Source organism: Schistocerca americana, chromosome 3 (assembly GCF_021461395.2).
Source record: "Schistocerca americana isolate TAMUIC-IGC-003095 chromosome 3, iqSchAmer2.1, whole genome shotgun sequence".
In the NCBI taxonomy this organism is placed as follows: domain Eukaryota; kingdom Metazoa; phylum Arthropoda; class Insecta; order Orthoptera; family Acrididae; genus Schistocerca; species Schistocerca americana.
In genome coordinates this window covers 345,631,827-345,654,837 of record NC_060121.1, presented here as the reverse complement: position 1 = coordinate 345,654,837, position 23,011 = coordinate 345,631,827, and the positions used below count along the sequence as shown (strand labels likewise).

General features: G+C 39.8%; 1 protein-coding gene across 3 annotated transcripts in view; it reads right to left on the bottom strand.

Annotated features, from left to right (window-relative positions):
• Nucleotides 1–23,011, bottom strand: part of LOC124607116 (tyrosine-protein phosphatase non-receptor type 4) — a 181,454-nt gene that overhangs the window by 115,309 nt on the left and 43,134 nt on the right. For all 3 annotated transcript variants that reach the window (XM_047139317.1, XM_047139316.1, XM_047139318.1), the window contains 3 exons: nt 14,823–15,011; nt 10,651–10,779; nt 9,589–9,634 (listed from right to left, as the gene is read on the bottom strand). In XM_047139317.1, the coding sequence (XP_046995273.1) occupies nt 9,589–9,634; nt 10,651–10,779; nt 14,823–14,972 (325 nt within the window). In that variant the 5' untranslated portion in view covers nt 14,973–15,011. The remainder of the gene's footprint in view (nt 1–9,588; nt 9,635–10,650; nt 10,780–14,822; nt 15,012–23,011) is intronic.

Sequence of the window (23,011 nt, the reverse complement as noted above, 5' to 3'; positions counted from 1 at the left end):
TGCCAAAATTAGAATTAACAGCAACAATTTTAACAGAGACCAATGGTACACACTTAGTAGGGCATGGAGATGGGCTTTGGATATTGAGTGAAAGCAAAGACACAGGCTTGACACTTGCAGAGATGCAGGAGCATCAATTTCAAACATGGCACCGACTGCTCGCACCCCATGATATCACTCAGTCCTGTAGTGGGAAAGAGCCACTAGGATGTGCCCAACTTGCCATCCGTGCATTTGCCGCTCTGGCCCTCTCTGAAAGGATTCAGACACTGCCACACAAGTAGAACACCATGCCAACCCCGGCAGTCAGTGATTTCAACTGATGGTAATGATGATTATTATGATGATGATGAATATGATGATGAAGATGGGGACAGCTGTCGTAAGCTCTAGTGTTTATTCAAATTGACCAGCTTGTAAACCGAGAAGATTTTATTGCTGTTAGTTTTTTGAGCATCAGTTTACTGACTGGTTTGATGTGGCCCACCACAACTTCCCACCCCTTCATCACAGATTAGCACTTAAAACCCAATGTCCTCAATTATTTGTTGAATACATTGCAATCCGTCTTCTCCCAGAGTTTTTACTTTCTATAGTTCCCTATAGTACTATGGAAGTTATTTCCTGCAGTCTTAACACATGTCCTATCATCCTGTCCCTTCTTGATGTCAATTTTTTCCACATTTTTTTTTTTGTGATTATGTTTTGGATCTATTCATTCCTTACCAGTCAACCTAATTTCAACATTCTACTAATTTTCAAAATCCTTTCTTAATTTTACAGTACACATCAAACAGTCCGATTCCCTTCTTTCCCTTTTTTCTCAAAGTCCATGATTCATTTCGATACAATGTTGTGCTCCACATACACATTCTCAAGAACCGATTCCTCACAATGTCCGATGTTTGATGAGAATACACTCCTTTCAGCCAGGAACACCTCCTTTGCCTGTGCTAGTCTGTCTTTTATGTCCGTCTTGCTTTGTCTGTCATGGGTTAGTTTGCTTCCAACATAGCCGAATTCCTTCACTTCATCTACTTCATGATCATCAATTTTGATATTAAACTTCACGTTATTCTCATTTCTCCTACTTCTCATTACTTTTGTCTTTCTTCAGTTTACTCTCAATCTACATTCTGTGCTCAGGAATTGTTCATACCATTCATTACGCCCCATAATTCGTCCTCACTTTCACTGAAAGATACTGATGTCATCAGCAAATCTTGTCATTGGTATCCTTTCACCCTGAATTTTTATCCCACTCTTGAACCTTTGTTTATTTACATCATTGCTTCTTCTATGTGTAGATTGAAGAGTAGAGGTGAAAGAATACATCCTTATCATACACCCTTTTTAAACCAAGCACTTTGGTCTTGCTCTTACACTCATATTGTTCCATCTTGGTTCCTGTGTGTATTGCACATTATCTGTCTTTCTCTGTAGCTCACACCCATTTTTCTTAAACTTTCAGACATCATGCATCATTTTACATTGTCAAATGATTTTACTAGGTCGACAAATCCTAAGACAATGTCTTTATTTTTCTTAAGTCTTGCTTCCTTTATCAAGTGTTTGTTACACTTTCCTATAGCCAAACTGATCATCATCTAACAAATCCTTAATTTTGTTTTCCATTCTTTGTACATTTTTCTCATCAGTAACATGGATTTATGAGCTGGCACTGGTAACTGTAGATGTGTAGATGATATGTTTCCAAAGTCTGATGGTACATCTATAGAGTCATGATTCCACACACCAACATGAATAGTTATGTGGTTGCCATTTCCCCAATGATATTACAAATTCTGAAGGGATATCATCTGCAGCTACCATTTATTTGATCACCAATCCTCCAAATCTCTGTCAAACTGAATGTTAACAGTTAACCCCTATGTCTTTGAAATTGACTTATTTCTTTTTATATCACATAAACAAGAAGTTTCTGGCCCTCTCACAGATTTTCCACCTTTCTACTCTCTCCTCTGCATTTAACAGCAGTATTTCTCCTATGCTGTTAACACTCACACCTTGCTTTTAATTTCACTGGAGACTGTTATGACTTTCCTATACGCTGAATCTGCTCTTCAGACGACTGTTTCTTTTTCAATTTCTTCACATTCTGCCTGTAGCCATTTCCTTGCACTTTTAACATTACAAGCAGCTGGTTTGATTGCCACAAGACAGACTAAATCTGACAGGTCAGCTGAGAGCTGGCGTGGATGTATGTTGGGGTGACTAGCTGACAAACAGACTGTGACAGGTGAGCTGAGTACAGGTAAAGGCAGCTAGGAAGCCATGAGGCCCAGCAGGCAACCAGGTTTTCTCAGGCGGAAAGAGAGGTGTGTTCCAGTGGCATGGTTGCAGGATAACCTAAGATGGAGGGGCCTATGACTTTGAATGTCATCACTACTGTAATTTTAATAAAAATATGTAAAATACCTAATAAACACAGTAGAAAGAAACCAATGACATGTTTGGAATCAAAGTAATGGGACAAGCTCTCTAAACATAAATCCATATTTGAAGCTTTAATAGTTAAAAATTATTGTTATTATTACCGTTATTGTTCATACCAACTCTTAACAACTGAACCCATCACAAAAGTCACTTATGACACACTGATGAAAGAGGTATAATCACAGCAATATAATGAATAGATCACTTTTTCTAAGTAAACAAACATGCAAAAATGTTATAAACAATTTAGTTTATTTATGTTAAAAGTACCATAACTATGGAATACTTCACAGAGAAACAAATGATCTTATCAGCATGGGTTCCCTTCTTTAATGATCTGATAACTTTCGATGTATATTTACACTACTGGCAATTAAAATTGCTACACCACGAAGATGACGTGCTACAGACGCAAAATTTAATTGACAGGAAGAAGATGCTGTGATATGCAAATGATTAGCTTTCCAGAGCATTCACACAAGGTTGGTGCCAGTGGCAACACATACAACTTGCTGACATGAGGAAAGTTTCCAACCGATTTCTCATACACAAACAGTAGTTGACCGGCGTTGCCTGGTAAAACGTTGTTGCGATGCCTCGTGTAAGGAGGAGCAATGCATACCATCACCTTTCAGACTTTGATAAAGGTCGGATTGTAGCCTACCGCGATTGCGGTTTATCGTAGTGCGACATTGTTGCTCGCATTGGTTGGGATCCAATGACTGTTAGTAGAATATGGAATCGGTAGGTTCAGGAGGGTAATACGGAACGCCGTGCTGGACCCCAATGGCCTCGTATCACTAGCAGTCGAGATGACAGGCATATTATCCGCATGGCTGTAACAGCTCCTGCAGCCACGTCTCGATTCCCGAGTCAACAGATGTAGACGTTTGCAAGACAACAACCATCTGCACGAACAGTTCGACGACGTTTGCAGAAGCATGGACTATCAGCTCTGAGACCATGGCTGCGGTTACCCTTGACACTGCATCATAGACAGGAGTGCCTGTGATGGTGTACTCAACGATGAACCTGGGTGTACGAATGGCAAAACGTCATTTTTTCGGATGAATCCAGGTTCTGTTTACAGCATCATGATGGTCGCATCCGTGTTTGGCAACATCGCGGTGAACGCACATTGGAAGCGTGTATTCGTCATCGCCATACTGGTGTATCACCTGGCGTGATGGTATGGGGTGCCATTGGTTACACGTCTCACTCACCTCTTGTTCGCATTGACGGCACTTTGAACAGTGGACATTACATTTCAGATGTGTTACGACCCGTGGCTCTACGACCCGTGGCTCTACCCTTCATTCGATCCCTGCAAAACCCTACATTTCAGAAGGATAATGCACGACTGCATGTTGCAGGTCCTGTTCGGGCTATTCTGGATACAGAAAATGTTCGACTGCTGCCCTGGCCAGCACATTCTCCAGATCTCTCACCAATTGAAAACATCTGGTCAACGGTGGCCGAGCAACTGGCTCGTCATAATATGCCAGTCACTACTCTTGATGAACTGTGATATCGTGTTGAAGCTGCATGGGCAGCTGTACCTGTACACGCCATCCAAGCTCTGTTTGACTCTCTGTTTGACTCAATGCCCAGGCGTATCAAGGCCGTTATTACGGCCAGAGACGGTTGTTCTGGGTACTGATGTCTCAGGATCTATGCACCCAAATTGCGTGAAAATGTAATCACATGTCAGTTCTAGTATATTTGTCCAATGAGTACCTGTTTATCATCTGCATTTCCTCTTGGTGTGGCAATTTTAATGGTCAGTAGTGTAATTATATTTGGGATTTATAAAATAGGTCAAGTCAATGTTTTGACTTGAGTGCTGGGTGCCAATTTATATCTTCACGATTTATTTAAAGCTGCTGAAGTAAAGCACAAGTAACTTTATTAAGAGATCGCAAACTGACCGCAGAGACCTTCTATATGTTTTATCACTAGTATTTACATGAAATGATAATGAAAATTATGAATAGTGGTCAGGACAAAAGTATCTACACTGAACTCAGGAATGGTCATGTGACAACCTCTAAAGAAGTGTGCAGGGCAGAGTTCATGGTTTTTTGTCTGTTGTCTTGGGTCTGCAGTTTCTGGGGAGGTATTTCTGTCTTTGTTTCATCTGGAGTTGGTAAAGTTTTGGGCGTGAAGTGAAACTTAGCATAATCTTGGGCATGTGCAATAGTTTGTAAATCTCAAGACTCTGATTTGAATCTACAGACAGTTTAGTTAGTGACAAGATCACAGATGAATGACTTTAGTTGCTATTGTACTTCATTGCAATTGTGAATTTAAAAGGGCTAGTGGTCTAATGGATTTGCGTTGTGATGGACTAACTGATTTAGTTGGAACAGCTTAGATGACTATGAGATTTAGATTCACCGAGGATGATAAAGCTTATGCTAACAAATGTTGAGAGTGAGTTTAGGTTTTCTGGAGTTCATTGCACCGATGTACTTAATTATTTATTGCATTCTGTTGGTTGTAAAAGCTATGGTTGCACAAAATACTTCCAAATTTTGCACTGCTGACACATACTAACAACTAGTTATCCATTGAGTTGTTTTTATGTGGCCACCATTCACATACAACGTGCATTTCTGAAAAATAAAATGGATTTACATCAAAGTTGAAATCAGTCTATTTTGAGCACCATTGTTATCCTTCGGGATTTCAACTAACAGATTCAACTTCAGTTCCTCTTTTATTAAATTATTCGCTAATGTGTCTTGCTGCTTGTGTAAGGTATTGATATAAATATTTTTATGTTAAGTTGTTGGGCTAAAGAGTGACCCCCCCCCCCCCTCCCGGTCCAAATGATAGCAGGTCACACTCAAAGGTAATGGCCATACATTGCCAATGCCCTGGCGGAAGTTACTACTGCATCATAATTGTTGGAACTGAAAGGAATGTGACATGAGGAGTAGGAGCAAGATCCCCGAAGGGACATTGTACACTTCCTTTTTACTTTGATTGTAAGTGACTTATTGCTGTATCCCTGTCTTTTCTTGAACTTTTTTGTAACTCCTCATTTCACTGATAAAGCTTCCTTCATAGTTACCTATCTTGTAACTATGTTAAACTATCCAACTTCGGCAATTGTCATTTTTTGAAATACCCATCTCTCTTCAACTGAAAAACCAATTGTAGCACTCATTATTGAATTGTCTACAGTCTTAGAGAACTTGAAAAAGCATCTTTATCATTCTTCAGTATTTTGGTATCCAACTTTACTTTGGCATCCAAATTCTTCCAATACTGATTCTTCCAGACGATTTCCTTCAACTTCAGTCTAATCTTCATCATTATTAAATTGTTGTCCAAGTCTACATCTGCTGCTGGATACACCTTACAATTTAGTATCCGATTTCGGAATCTGTCTCACCTTGACATAATCTGGCTGGAATCTTCTTGTCTCCCAGTCTTATACATGTATATCACTTCTAATGGTTTTTAAGAAGTGTATTCACTATTACCATCTGAAATTTACTGCAGAATTTCATTAGGCATTTTCCTAGTACTTTTCCTCTTACCTTCCAAACTTCACAGCTCTCCTGCAAAACCTGCAGGACTAGCACTCCTGGAAGAAAGGATATTGTGGAAAAATGACTGATTCGTGCTTGGGTAGCTCAGCTTGCAAGAGCACTTTCCCCCATGATTGACTAAGGTCCCAAGTTCGATTTTCTGTCAGCATGTAGTTTCAATGTGCCAGGAAGTTTCACATCGATGCACACTCCACTGCAGAGCGAAAAATCCATTCTATTAACAGACCCAATTTTTTCCAAAAGCTGAACTGGTGTTATGTCACTGACGCAATTTTATCGAGAAATGCTGTTATTAAATTGAATATTACTTTCTTGATTAGATACAGCTGGGCACGTGGAAACATGAGGATGAATACTGACATCATGACTGTTTGCCTTTTTAATAATGGGATTCAAGCCATTAGAACTTCACGGAAACATCCTCTGCTTATTAAGCTGTTAATCACATTACATGTAGGCAAACAATCTCCACAGAAATATTCATTTTAAAAAATTTAAATACTGTCAACTCCAGATGAGAAAAATAATGATGTGGGCTCTTATGATTTTAATACCTATTGTTCAGTTACTGGGATCAGGAAAAACGACCTGTCTTATGTTGGGAAAAGTTCTGTATGATTCTACTGATACAATGATTCCTGATGAGAGATCATAAGCTATCTTTGACAACAGCAAGTTAAACAGTTCATTCAACTGTTTTGCATATGAAATTCTTGTTTCATTTAGCTGAAAGTATTCTGGTGAGCCTGTCTGATCGATTTCTACAGTAACTCTGACAAGGGCTTTACACATCATTTGAGTTAACAATAAACCCATAGTTTGAGATTGCTTTGCTTCTGATATGACATTGTTGAGGGACCTTATTTTTATAGTTCTTAAAGTATCTTTGGAAATTTGGATTACTGTTAGTTCCACTCTGTGTCTTACACAGGAAGTGATTATTCTGTTGGCAGTCCATCCTTTGTAGCCACCGTTTCTCACAGGTTGTTCTGTGTGTCTTGTGAAAGGAAGGCTATATTAAAATAGTGGCAGATTCCCAACAATTATTTTTGCTTTCCTCCAAGTATCAGCCTCACAAACAATTTACCAGATTCCATTCCCTAGGTGTTTTACTATACGGCACCTAATTAACATTAAGCTGTTGATACATCTAATGTACGTGTTCTGCGGCAATGGGGTTTGTTTATCCTGTATGTGTGTTTTTAAGGATGACGTCTTCACAGTCAGAAAGCCCACTGGACAAGTGTCACAAAGTGAGCTCTTGTGTAGACACAGGATTAATAAATATGGCTTCAATTAAGCTGCAGGATGTAGGTGTTACAATCATATGCAAATTGATCATGTTCCATATAGAGAATGTACTCAGTAGATTATTTCAGTCAACGGAGTCACTTAACTCAGCTATAAAGTTTACATTAACATCCCCACACAATATAATTGTGTTGCAATAGGTTATGTAGAAGTTCACAACTTGCTCCAATTTATCCTGAAATGCTGACAAATTACGACCTGGTGCCCTGTAGAAAGATTAGGTTTTGTTGCCGAATCTCTGGAACATAATGCTCAAAGCGTTTCCCAACATTTATGTAGCAATTAGTTTTTTTTATTTGTGTGTGTGTGTGTGTGTGTGTGTGTGTGTGTGTGTGTGTGTGTGTGTGTATTTTAACCAAACTGGGTAGCTTCCCTACCAAACATCAAGCAGCCACCAATTGTGCTGGAAGTTCTGCTATAATATGAGCCAATATTATAATTTGTAATATGAGTTACTGTAAGCTAACCAGCTTTAAGTCAATGTTCCATACTGCACAAACATATACATTCTTAAGTTCACTTAAGCAGTGCTACTGGATTTCCAGAATTTACTTTTTATAGATTGTACATTTTGATAGAAAATACAGAGAGAAGAGTCGGTTGACTCTTTAGCGCATTTAGGTTCAGGAGTTGTTACACATTTAATAACAGTGTAACCACTTTGCTACCAGCAATGCTTTGTGGGCACATTAATGTGGATGGTAACTCTTGCTTAATAGTTTTCAATGGATAGAGTCACAGGCAGTTCTGATTATTAATACTCTGGATTTTCCAGTACTTACCTGTATTACTTGTAGAAAAAACATCTCTTAATATCCTGTTGGACTTCCTTTTGCCTGGTGTAATACATCAACTCGATGTGGCATGGACTCAACAAGTCGTTGGTAGTTGTAGAAATACTGAGCCATGTTGCCTATACAGCCATCCGTAACAGCGAAGGTGTTACCAGTGCAGGATTTTGTGCACAAACTGCCCTCTTAATTATGCCCCATAAATGTTTGGTGGGATTCATTTTGGGCAATCTGGGTGGCCAAATCAAGTCACTTTAACTGTCCAGAATTTTCTGACATGGCATATTGGCATCCATGAAAGTTTCATTGTTGTTTGGGAGCTTAAGTCCATGAATGGTTGCAAATGGTCTCCAGGTAAGTGAAACCATCAGCACACTCTTGACACTGTTGATATTGGAGTATTGAATTCCCAAATGATTTCTGAAATGGAATATCCAATGCATCTAGCTCCAACTACCAGTCTGCGTTCGAAGACTTAAGTCCCGTTGTGTGACCATAACACTGTCAGAAACCTTTTCACATGAATCACCTGAGTACAAATGAAAGCTCCACCAATACACTGCCCTTTTACACTTGGTATATGTGATACTATCGCCCTTTCTATATGTGCACATCACTATCCCCCAACTTGTCACCTCAGTGTAATGAATGTACAAATGATTCTTTCTAAGAGCACTGAAATGAAGCCCAAGGTGTGTGTGAAGGCCTGGTCCAATATTATTTGAATCTAAAATAGTAACATTTTTGCATCAGTTGCAGGTTTTTGAGAAACAAATACTCGTATTTTTACTTTTTGATTTACACAAGATTCTGTCTTCGAGGTCATAATTATGTGGTACAGCAAATATTGAATCTGTATGCATATATTTACTTAGACACAGTTTCAATTCAAGTGATGCCTTCCCTGCCTTTCCGTTTGTGCAATGACTGAATAAATCAATGAATATGGATGAATAATTGATAACCAAAAATAATGGCAATATAATACAATGTGTGGAACAGAAAAACTGGAACAAGAACAACTGAAGTAGCCAACAATAAAATTTTGGCAGCTTCTTCAAGGAGCACAGAGCAGCAAAAAAAAAAAAAAAAAAAGAAGTATATATTATCGTCGGCTGGGAAATACATCTCCAACTGGAGACAAAAAGCTTCAGGTTAATAGTCACATGCAAAAACAAATTATTAAGAGCCAAAATGCTAATAACATTCCATGATACATAGCAAACTTACTTCCATTATTTTTTTTAATATTCTAGCTCACTTTTCCTCTCAAAGGTACTACTTCTATAGTCTGAAAGCACATGAGTTCTACTCCTGACTACAACATCTCTCAGGCCTTCCCAAGCTGTCCATGTTCCACATTTCAAACTCTGGTACATAAGGCGGCCCCCTCCTACACCACACGTGAGTTCAACTGCTTTCTAGCCTTTGATACTTTTTAACAACAGTACATAAATTTTAATACTCACTGTTTCTTATTTGCTTCTTCACTGGCTTTGAAGGATCAAGCCAACGCTATAAAGGAAATTTTTCTATTAGTGCCTTTTTATTTTTGCTTTGTGTAATTTACTGTCTAAAAACATATAAAACAGCTTTGAGTATTACAAAGTGGCATTTTACTAATTCATAATTGCAGCGATCAGTCACTATTTATATAACAACTTATTTTATTATTCTTTACTGGTTTCATGCCCATCCACAGGAGGTGCACAGCTAGGTGTTATACAAACAAATCACAGATCTGAAGTACTTGTTCTCAACACTCACTCACATTTTCTTCTTCCTTTCCACAAATGTGGCTACGAAAATATATAAACGTGTGTGTGTGTGTGTGTGTGTGTGTGTGTGTGTGTGTGTGTGTCACAGCTGTCAAAGTGGAGGTAATTTTTTTGTTAATGGATTTAGTATAGACAGAAATTTTTATGGAATGATAAGTGATGTGGACAGTATGGTGAACAGAACACGACTGAAGATTATACGGGTAGATAAAGGAATTAGTGAAGAAGAACTGAAATGAACCAGAGTGAAAATAAATTTATGGCACAACTTGACTAAAAGAATGGATTGGTTGAAAGCACACATACTGCGACACTGAAGAATAGTTAACTTGGTAATGGAGTGAAAGTTGGGGAGAGGTTGTAAGTAAAGAGACTAAGGCCTAATTACAGCAAGCAAGTTCAAATGCATGTAGAGTGCTGCGGTTATCCATAACTTATGAGACTTACGCAGTATAATTAGCATGGAGAGTTGCATAAAACCAGTCTTTAGTTTAGATATAATGACAATAAGTTATGCAAGGTCAATGTCACGGTAAGTGACACTTGGAATAGGCCAAAAGAAACAAATTCATCAAATTCATTTTGGTGTATCATCTTCCTCTGTCTCAACTTTTTTAGCATTAAACACTAATATTGTAACGGTCACTTAGATATACTAAAATGAATTATGAGAGATTACAAATTCATAATATGTTTTCCCTTCTAGTAAACTTTCTTATTTTCTTTAAGAGTTATTTTTGTGAATGTCCTTACCACAAGATCAGAGTTGCTGGGTGTTGGTGCTGCTCCATTTTCAGAATACTGGAGACCAAAATAATCCTTCTCAATAAGCTCTAGATGTTGAAAAACCAGATCAAGGAGAACATGACCTTTCGATCGCTTCTGAAATGAAATTAAAAAACAGTAAAAATAAATTCTCTATTGTGAAAATATACATACTCAAAATGTTCCTGAAATTTATTACATAAACAGAAATACCAATCAGGAATTTTTTAAAGAAAAATTAACAAAAGAATATTTTGTAAGAGTGACGATACAGGGTGATACGCACACCACATTCCATGATATATGTTACTCCTAATGGAGAGGGCAGCGGTTGCACATAGAACTATGTTAAGGTTTGGGTTCAGTCATCATATGGAGAGAATATGCAACGGATTTTTATCACTTGTTGAGAATAGCTATTTATGCCTTTACTTCGAAATATTTGTTACACAACAGCTACACTTTCTATTCACATTGCATAAAACTTCAACATTTGATTACTGAGAAGAATAGGAAAGAAAAGAAGAAAATATCTTTACAAGAATGTTTAAAACAATACAGCGTCAAATATGAATTGATTTGAAACCATTTTCCTCAGGCAACTGAAAGAGCACTCCAGTAACCACCTCTCAAAAGCTTTCTAATTTACTGGTAGTCTGCTCCCCCCTTCAAGTATCAATATTCATCAATAACCATCCCACCACCAGTGACCGCTTCTTCCTTAGGAACTCCTCGTAGTATTCAGATCAAGCCTTGCTGACCTTTTACATTTACCACATCCTGTGAAACTCCCTCCCGAAGTTCTATCAAACCCAGAACCGCAACAGACTCCTGCTGCTGCCAGACATACCTTGCCATCGACCTCAAGCTGCTTCAAGGACATGCTGCAGTCATCTCAGTGTTTCATCTGCCACACCACTAATGGCCTGGAAAACTGCAAGACAGCTCTCTCACCGAAGTCCGCCTGCCAGTTCCTTTTGTCACAGGCCAACCACAATTTTAAACACTCTGAGAATTTTGAAACTGATAATAGGAAAATTATAATCTGTAAATTTTATTTTAATACCTATGGTCCAAATGCACTTTTGTTTCTAAAAGTAAATAAGTAAATATTGGTGACTAATCTCCTCACATTCTTGTGGCTGGTGCTCCTAATCCTTTTACATATTAATTTCCCAAATTAGTGAGACACAATTCTCAAAAAATATTGGGGAGTGGGGGGGGGGGGGGGGGGTGAGGAATCGCATTTGTACGAAGGTTGGAACTTAAATAGTGGCAACTATTTATTCACAACCGACGATACAAAAGCGTAACATGTTTGCACCTGTTACTGTCCTTCAAAGTACCCACCAGCGTTATGTAGAACCCATTGCCAGCGATGTGGAAGGCGTAGTATACCGTTAACAGAGCCTGTTCTGTTGATGGTGCGAATGGAGTGGTCTACTGCCTGTCAAATCTCTGGAACAGTTCTGAAGCAAATGCCATGGGGTGGTTCCTACACCTTCGGGATCAAATCAAAGTCACAAGGACTGAAGTCCAGGGAGTAAGGTGGATGGTACAGTACTTCCCAGTCCCACAGACCGAACAGAGCAGCCACAGCTTGCACTGTATGCACCCGTACATTGTCGCGCAAACTGATGGGCGGGTTGCGCAGAAAGTGTCGCCGTTTCTTTCGCAAAGCTGGTCACAGGTGATGCTCCAAAAATGAACAGTAATACTGTGCACTGACAGTCTGCCGCAGAGGAACGTAATGCGTTTGGATAACACCATCACAGTCGTACACGAGGATCATCATAACTTTAGGCTGCAGAGCAGGTGAGTTGCATTTTGGCCCTCCACCAACAGAAAAAAACATCCACAATTGGCTGACTAGTAAAGAAGAACTGAAAACCAAGGAAGACTAAATGAAGAAATCGGGGACTGGAGGCAAAACGGCCAAAACTAGAAGAGGACAACTCTCATGGATTTTTGTTTTTATAAACTAAGATATTTTCTTTTAGTCTGACTTTGCAGTCTAATAATAAAAATAGTGAAAAAAATTTTTTTTAACATAACTGCTTAAAAATTATGGTACGTCCTATAGTCTACAGCATCATAGTACGTAAAATACAATAAGTGTCCTTCGTGTATTGGTGACCATCTGTGTTTCTATTACTCGAAAATCATATAAAACAGTATCATTAGAGATTGATCTCTTAATGGGCATCTCTTATTCCTGCGGTGGCAGTTTGTAACCCTTACCCAACACACTGAGCATAACAGACATCAATGTGTGAAGCACGTGTGGTATGTTATCAATATGTATCACTACCACATAGGAGGAATAACAAACGGAAGATACACAGGAACCAAACAAATCAAATATGATAAAACACAGGCTGAAGTGTGGCATAAATGCCGTAATGACACTATACAGAGGAAGCAAGTATTGATAATCACACCAGTGTCCTCTAATACTCACACCAATGATGAGTGTCATATTTCATTCACACTTTTAGGATAGTATACAGGGTGTTACAAAAAGGTACAGCCAAACTTTCAGGAAACATTCCTCACACACAAAGAAAGAAAATATGTTATGTGGACTTGTGTCCAGAAACGCTTACTTTCCATGTTAGAGCTCATCTTATTACTTCTCTTCAAATCACATTAATCATGGAATGGAAACACACAGCAACAGAACGTACCAGCTTGACTTCAAACACTTTGTTACAGGAAATGTTCAAAATGTCCTCCGTTAGCAAGGATACATGCATCCACCCTCCGTTGCATGGAATCCCTGATGTGCTGATGCAGCCCTGGAGAATGGCATATTGTATCACAGCCGTCCACAATACGAGCACGAAGAGTCTCTACATTTGGTACCGGGGTTGCGTAGACAAGAGCTTTCAAATGCCCTCATAAATGAAAGTCACGAGGGTTGAGGTCAGGAGAGCATGGAGGCCATGGAATTGGTCCGCCTCTACCAATCCATCGGTCACCGAATCTGTTGTTGAGAAGCGTACGAACACTTCGACTGAAATGTGAAGGAGCTCCATCGTGTACGTACCACATGTTGTGTCGTATTTGTAAAGGCACATGTTCTAGCAGCACAGGTAGAGTATCCCGTATGAAATCATGATAACGTGCTCCATTGAGCATAGGTGGAAGAACATGGGGACCAATCAAGACATCAACAATGCCTGCTCAAACGTTCACAGAAAATCTGTGTTGATGACATGATTGCACAATTGCGTGCGGATTCTCGTCAGCCCACACATGTTGGTTGTGAAAATTTACAATTTGATCACGTTGGAATGTAGCCTCATCCGTAAAAAGAACATTTGCACTGAAATGAGGATTGACACATTGTAGTATACCCATGGATGCCAATCAGCTGCTGATAGTGCCTGCACATGCTGTACATGGTACGGAAACAATTGGTTCTCCTGTAGCACTCTCCATACAGTGACAGGGTCAACGTTACCTTGTACAGCAGCAACTTCTCTGACACTGACATTAGGGTTATCGTCAACTGCACGAAGAATTGCCTCGTCCGATGCACGTGTCCTCGTCGTTCTAGGTCTTCCCCAGTCGCGAGTCATAGGCTGGAATGTTCCCTGCCCAATCAATTGCTTTGAACGTCTTCCTGTCGGGACACCTTCGTTCTGGAAATCTGTCTCGATACAAATGTACCGCGCCACAGCTATTGCCCCGTGTTAATCCATACATCAAATGGGCATCTGCCAACTCCGCATTTGTAAACATTGCACTGACTGAAAAACCACATTCGTGATTCACACTAACCTGTTGATGCTACGTACTGATGTGCTTGATGCTAGTACTGTAGAGCAATGAGTCGCATGTCAACACAAGCACCGAAGTCAACATTACCTTCCTTCAATTGGGCCAACAGGCGGTGAATCGAGGAAGTACAGTACATACTGACGAAACTAAAATGAGCTCTAACATGGAAATTAAGCGTTTCTGGACACATGCCCATATAACATCTTTTCTGTATTTGTGTGTGAGGAATGTTTCCTGAAAGTTTGGCCGTACCTTTTTGAAACACCCTGTATAATCTTTTATGTACTAGACCAGTACAGCGGTGCAAAGACTGAAAATTGACAAGTAATTGGCTAAACAACTCTATTTACAAGAACAACACCAAAAATAAATACCTCAATTTGGAAAGAATGTTGAGTATCATCCAGAAATACCACTGTAGCACTAAGGGTCTTGAGGCGCCTATCACGAGCCAGCTCCGAAGCTCGCACATTGTATGTGCCACTTGATCCACTAAATGCACGCCGTGAAACACTTTCAATCATTGTACCAAATCAGCCAGCCTCCCAAAGTTGTTCAGCATCCTGGAACAGAAAATAAGAAATGTTCAGGATTTCTATCACTCTTATATGGAGTTAGCAATGCTCTTAAACTATTCATGATGGAAATATGAATATCCGGCATTCCCAGGGAAATGTTATAGGTCGTCTATTGTTCCTGATCTTTATTAATGATATAGGAGACAATCTGAGTAGCCTTATTAGATTGTTTGCAGATGACTGTCATTTACCATCTTGTAAAATCATCAGATGACCAAAACGAATTGCAAAATGATTTAGATACGATATCTGCATGGTGCAAAAAGTGGCAATTGACCCCGAATAAAGAAAAGTGTGAAGTTATTCACATGAGTACTAAAAGAAATCCACTAAATTCCGATTACATGATAACTCGCACAAATCTGAAGGCTGTAAATTCAACTAAATACTTAGTGATTACAATTACAAATAACCTAAATTGGAACAATCACATAGATAATTTTGTGGGTAGAGCAAACCAAAGACTGCGATTCATTGGCAGAACACTTAGAAGGTGCAACAGATCTAAGTCCACCTGTCCACCCTATTCTGGAATATTGCTGTGCTGTGGGAAATCCGCATCAGGTGGAACTGACGGATGACATCGAAAAGTACAAAGAAGGGCAGCTCGTTTTGTATTATCGCGAAATAGGGGAGATAGTGCCACCAACATGATGCATGAATTGGAGTGACAATCATTAAAACAAAGGCCTTTTTCGTTGCGACGGGATCTGCTCATGAAATTTCAAACACCAGTTTTCTTCTCCGATTGTGAAAACATTCTGTTGGCACCCACCTACATAGGGAAAAATGATCATGATAATAATGTATGAGAAATCAGGGCTCACACAGAAAAATTTAAGTGCTTGTTTTCTAGCTCAAGAGTGGAATGGTAGCGAGACAGCTTGAGGTTGGTTCATTGAACCCTCTGCCAAGCACTTTATTGTGAATAGCAGAGTAATCATGTAGATGTAGATAAATAAAAATAAATAGCTGTTTTCTCTCCCAACTTGATTCAGCAATCAAGCAGCAACGATTACGCCTACAATTGCTTCCATTTACTTCTGAACTTGCAATAACGGTTACATTTCTTGCTTTTAATTTACGGATTTACTAGAAAAATTTTACAGATCAGAATCTCCAAACCTCATTTGGTCTCTGTCTGGGTCTTCTGCTAAGATAGTTTCATTAGTGTGATGATACACTCCTGGAAATGGAAAAAAGAACACATTGACACCGGTGTGTCAGACCCACCATACTTGCTCCGGACACTGCGAGAGGGCTGTACAAGCAATGATCACACGCACGGCACAGCGGACACACCAGGAACCGCGGTGTTGGCCGTCGAATGGCGCTAGCTGCGCAGCATTTGTGCACCGCCGCCGTCAGTGTCAGCCAGTTTGCCTTGGCATACGGAGCTCCATCGCAGTCTTTAACACTGGTAGCATGCCGCGACAGCGTGGACGTGAACCGTATGTGCAGTTGACGGACTTTGAGCGAGGGCATATAGTGGGCATATAGTGGACATGCGGGAGGCCGGGTGGACGTACCGCCGAATTGCTCAACACGTGGGGCGTGAGGTCTCCACAGTACATCGATGTTGTCGCCAGTGGTCGTCGGAAGGTGCACGTGCCCGTCGACCTGGGACCGGACCGCAGCGATGCACGGATGCACGCCAAGACCGTAGGATCCTACGCAGTGCCGTAGGGGACCGCACCGCCACTTCCCAGCAAATTAGGGACACTGTTGCTCCTGGGGTATCGGCGAGGACCATTCGCAACCGTCTCCATGAAGCTGGGCTACGGTCCCGCACACCGTTAGGCCGTCTTCCGCTCACGCCCCAACATCGTGCAGCCCGCCTCCAGTGGTGTCGCGACAGGCGTGAATGGAGGGACGAATGGAGACGTGTCGTCTTCAGCGATGAGAGTCGCTTCTGCCTTGGTGCCAATGATGGTCGTATGCGTGTTTGGCTCCGTGCAGGTGAGCGCCACAATCAGGACTGCATACGACCGAGGCACACAGGGCCAACACCCGGCATCATGGTGTGGGGAGCGATCTCCTACACTGGCCGTACACCACTGGTGATCATCGAGGGGACACTGAATAGTGCACGGTACATCCAAACCATCATCGAACCCATCGTTCTACCATTCCTAGACCGGCAAGGGAACTTGCTGTTCCAACAGGACAATGCACGTCCGCAAGTATCCCGTGCCACCCAACGTGCTCTAGAAGGTGTAAGTCAACTACCCTGGCCAGCAAGATCTCCGGATCTGTCCCCCATTGAGCATGTTTGGGACTGGATGAAGCGTCGTCTCACGCGGTCTGCACGTCCAGCACGAATGCTGGTCCAACTGAGGCGCCAGGTGGAAATGGCATGGCAAGCCGTTCCACAGGACTACATCCAGCATCTCTACGATCGTCTCCATGGGAGAATAGCAGCCTGCATTGCTGCGAAAGGTGGATATACACTGTACTAGTGCCGACATTGTGCATGCTCTGTTGCCTGTGTCTATGTGCCTGTGGTTCTGTCAGTGTGATCATGTGATGTATCTGACCCCAGGAATGTGTCAATAAAGTTTCCCCTTCCTGGGACAATAAATTCACGGTGTTCTTATTTCAATTTCCAGGAGTGTAGTTTCATTAGTGTGAAGAACTGGTCTCTCCACAAAGTGCTGCCAGATCCATTCCATGAAGTTGTCATTGGTGAGACGTTTAATGAAAGAGGTCTACTTGGACAGAGCTGACACTGAATTTCAATTGGTGCTCTGTTACATGCACCTGAGTATTTTTTCACAGACTTTACCTCTTAGTTGGAGAGAGAAGGAACCAGAACTGACGCTGTTCACTTACTGCAATACTGGATAACCCTCATGCAACGCATTGACAACATTAACACAGAAAGCTTTTAGATATTCTCTAATAATGAACTGGACTTGCTTGATATGATAAAAGCAAAAAAATAACAATAGCAACTGCATCAAACTAAATGTTACAGCGGAACTAAATAAAGGAAGAAAGAAAGAGACAACACAGTTTAATACTGCACAACTCAGCTTTAATTTAAAAAAAGGACAAGGAACTGGTTTATCAGTAACTAGCTAGGTCTTTTTTAAAGAGGCCCCTCCAAGAAGTCACCGTAATTCATTTAGTGACAGAATACCTAGGTATTAATGGACCTTAACTAGACTAGTCCCAAATGAAACTGTGACACCTAACCATCAACCTATTCCTGTCAATACATTCACTTGAGTTTCATAGATCTAGCAACAGCTAGAAATGAAAGTCGCACAGATTGTAACTATGCTGCGGAGAGACTAAAATTAAGGCTGAATTTGAGAGCTGAAGGTAGCACACAGAATAGCCCAGATAAAAAAAGCACTTTGGAAATCAAGTAACTACCAAACCTAACCCCATGACAAGAATGCAGACATTTATATAATTGAGGAGAGTGGTGCTCAGAATGATTCATTAACCATATACACAAATGCTGAAAATTCTTACTAACAACGGAGAATAAGTAGGCTAATTTCTACTGGATCACAAACCCACCCCCCACTATTCAGTTACTGAAGACACACAAAGATCTGTCTTACAATTATTAGGGCCTTAATATTTAGGTACTGTGTCAGAGTAAAGCAAGGGTTAACTAAAGTCATTAAATTTCTGAAGGGCTTGTACATTTTAATGATGAGGGCATCCCTCTCAACTAAAATATCCCACAGCTAAAACAGGTCCCAACAATCGAATCCATGGGCGGGGATTACTTAGGAAGATTTTGTTATCAGAAAAACACAGATCTAGCTTTCTAAGGAGTGAAGTTCCAATGCCAGATCCCTTAATCGTGTAGGTGAGTTCGAAAACTTTAAAGAGAAATGGATAGTTTTAAGTCATGTACAGTGAGAATTAGTGGGTGTAGCAGCAGAAGAACAGAATTTCTAGTCAGCTGGTAATGTGTGGTAATGCAGAAGTAATTCTAACAATGAATAAAGAAATAAGTAAGAGAACCACTGTGAATAACACATGGTGGATTATTTCAGCCAGGATAGAGACAAAGCCATGATCCATCACAGTACAAAATGCTTGACAAGGTAAATGAAAATTTACACTACACTGAGATCTGATCATGTAATTGTGGTGGTGATCACAGTTCAATAATGGGAAAAGGAAAAGAAGACATGTACAATAACAAGGACTACAGGAGGGGAGCACAGGACCAAAGTGGAAGCAGCATGTAGATTTTGCACAGAACATTATTTAATCACTGCAAACAGTTTGGAATCACAAAAGAATTTTGTATATGGGGACGAGACCCGAAGACACGGAAGGTTTCAAACAGATTAAATAAAGGTAAGAGATATTTAGAAACCTATTGCAGACCAATGTTTCCAGGGGCAAATGTGACCTCTAATCATAATTTATTTGTTATGAACTGCAGAGCTGAATAAATTGCAAAAGAGTAGAAAATTAAGCAGATGGGTATTGGATAGGTTGAAATAAGCAGAGTTTGCTGCAGAGAGATCATTATGCAATAACTAACCAAAATAACAGGAGAAAGGAATAAAATAGAAAATGAATTTGTTGCTTCAAGTGATAAAACAGTAAAAGCAATGGAGGAAAATCTAGCAAAAAGACGAGGTCCAGAAGAAATCCCTGAATAACACAGGAGACACCAAATGTACGTAATGAAACTAAAATACAGAAAACGGTACGACACGAAGCAGAAAAATGGAAAAATATTTATATGAAAATGAGGCTGACAGGTCATATAAAATGGGGAGCAGGAATGGCTAGAGGAGAAATGCAAAGCTGCAGAAACACAAATGACTACTGGGAAAGTGGATGGCACTTAGGCCGTGTCCTATGTGAGTGACAGAAGGGAGTGCCAGCGCACGACAGCTTCAGGCGACAAAAACACAACCGCAGGTGTAGTTACGGAGGTGTCCTACACGAGCAACATCTGTGTCGGTGCTTGTCTCCCGCTGCAACTGGCGATGTTTGAATTAAAACATGTTTAAATCTTGTCGCTGCAGCACGCACGACACAGAGCGATAGCCACGTGTCTTCTTGGCAAAGCAGTGGAGCAGACGTGATGGCAGCTATGAATTACTTAACAACCGATTTTAAGAAAAATATTCAGTGAAAAAATTTGATTCTTCCGCATCCTATAGCTTGATATCCTTCAACGATAAAGGTCAGAATTTATTTTCATTATTCATCATAGTTACTGTGCAGCACAAAACTGAGTACACGGCTGAACAAAACTTTTAAGAATTTGCAGAGGAAAATCACATTGTGTAGACCTTCTGTATAGTTTATTTAAGGCCATAAATTATTCCATATGAAATGTAACCAATATATCTAAATTGTATTTAAAGTTGAGACTGGAATGATATCCCTTTTCATTCTTGAGATATTGGTTGTCACATCCGTGGACGGGTCTCACGCGGCGCGTCCGTACCTTTCCTGCGCTTCAGGAATCAAATGGTCATAAAAATTGCCGTATCTCATAAAAGGTTCAAGATATCGAAACAACGAATTTTGAAAATGAGAGCACGCAGAAAGGACTATTTTGTCAAATGATTAACAGTTGATACGTTTTTGTAAACGTGTGAGCAGAGCGAAAACAAGACTCTCTACAGCTTACACCATGAGGTTTTGTCCAAATTTTCATAGCCATTAAAGGGAGAGAAACAGGTAAAATGACCAGCATGAGGTCTAGTTTTGCATGAAAATATTTAACTACTTGAAAGCAATCAGGGTAATGAACAAAAACTTAATAAGCTGAGGAAAAATTTAAATATTTCACAAAAAGATGCTGTAAATGAAGTGCAAAAAATGTCATCTGTTCAAGACCTAGCTATTTTGCATATAAAAAGATACATTGGTGTGATATTTAAATGTCAAAAAGGCTTCCTTCGAATCAAGTATGTTAGGAAGGCAAACGAGGAATCAGTAAGATCATGCTTTCTGAATAAAACTTGAATTTCAAAAATGGAAGAAATCAGTCAAATATTTTATGAAATGATTTGTGTAAAAGAAATAAGTAGATCAGAGAAACGTTATACGTGCCTTTGAAAGATGCTCGAAACCATGAACAGAAAATGAGGTCCACCAAATGCTTCCCTAATATTTTTTATTTCATACTTTTAGACAAATCATTACACAAAACATTTGACTTTCGTTTCAAAAATTTTGTAAGCTTTACTTTTACAGACTATTTAGAGTAACAAAACACTTGGCCTAACACTGACTGTTGATGAATTACATTTGCAACGTCAAATATCTGTAAAATTTCATGGTTCATTGTGATTTATTAGCAACTGAATGTGTGTGATATACTGGGTTAGGTGTGAAGATGAAGTTCTTTGGTAAGACCTTAAAAATATACTTAGCGATGCAGTGTAAACGGTATATATGAAACTTAGTATACAGAATTGTAACTGAGTCCGTAAAAACACATGAACGGCCCGGAATTGAACACAGGACCTTTTCTTCACACAAAAATTATGTACCAATCACGCTACCGCTGCACCACAGCTAGCTCCTGATCGTTCATATCACTCTGTGTACTTATATTTGGATTCAGCATGGTTAGTCACGTAATACTCATTCCTCCACATTTATTGGCTGTTAAAAGTTCTTGATCATGTAAAAAAACATTCGTATTTAATTTATTCATGAGATAGTCGATTACTCCTCTGCTCATTCATGTGTATTCAAAGAACTTGTCTGGTGATCTTCGTAGTTGACGATACTTATGAAATTCTCCATGGAGATTCCTCCCTTTGTAAATTTCAGGCACAGCATTACTTTTCACTTTATTTTCTTAAGTAAAAATAATTCTGTAGCCTTACTCCCCAGCTACAGTATTATAGAAACAGCTGGTTGGCTCTAAGCAGCCATCTTGTAGCACGAGAGTCGCTCGCACGCAGGACACCCAAGGTTTTCACCTGATGATGCTGCTTGTCGCTGGAGTGTCGTGTATCCAGAAGTCACTCGCTGTCGCTCGCTTCTGTCACTCATGTAGGGCATGGCCTTATAGTAAAATTAATGAAACCTTCGCAGGAAACAGAAACATTAGTGTGGATATCAAGAGATCAGACAGCACGCCAACACCAAGCAAAGAAGGGAAGGCTGAAAAGTGGAATAAATGTGCAGAATGGTTACACAAAGGAAAGAACATTTAAGGCAATATCTTTGAAAGGAAAAGGAAGTAGAGAAACACGAGATGCTGATGCAAGAAGAATTTCACATGGCTCATTAAGATCCTAGTCGAAAAAAGGCAACTAATAAGAGTTCACAACACCCAACTACAATCTTTGAGACACAGAACCATGAGAGAAGTGTTACAGCTGCTGCGTGCAATATATGAAGGTTCTATAAGAGTGTAATAATCTCAAAACAAATGAAACCATGTACTAACAGGTGTGAGTACTACAGATCTCATCAGTTTAATAAAGATAGTAAAATACTAACACAAATTATCTACAGAAACTTGAAACTATCTGGAGAAGCTGACCACAGAGAAGATCAGATTGAGTTCCAGAGAATCATAGATATGCACAAAGCAGCACTAACCTATGACTTAGCTAAGAAAATCAGAAGAAGAAATGAAAATCCACATAATAACATTTCCACATTTAAAAACAAACAGTGACAATGTTAACTGAAATATGCTCTTGAATTCTAAGATGTCATGAATAAAATACAGGGAGCAATACTTGATCTTCAGTTTCAACAGAAACTTAGCTGCATTTCTAAGAGTCAAATGAAATGAAAGGGAGGATATAGTTGAGAAAGGAATAATCTAGTTTTGTAGTAACCCCTATGTTACTCAGTCTGTACACAAAGCACTAATGAACACATAAAATTTTTTGAGAAATCAAACCTACCTTGCATGTGTACAAGCACAATAATGCAAAATGAAATGACACAGAGAATTCACCATTGGCTACTACAGCACTATACCATTACTTGACAGTAAAGACTGGCGATCCCATTCC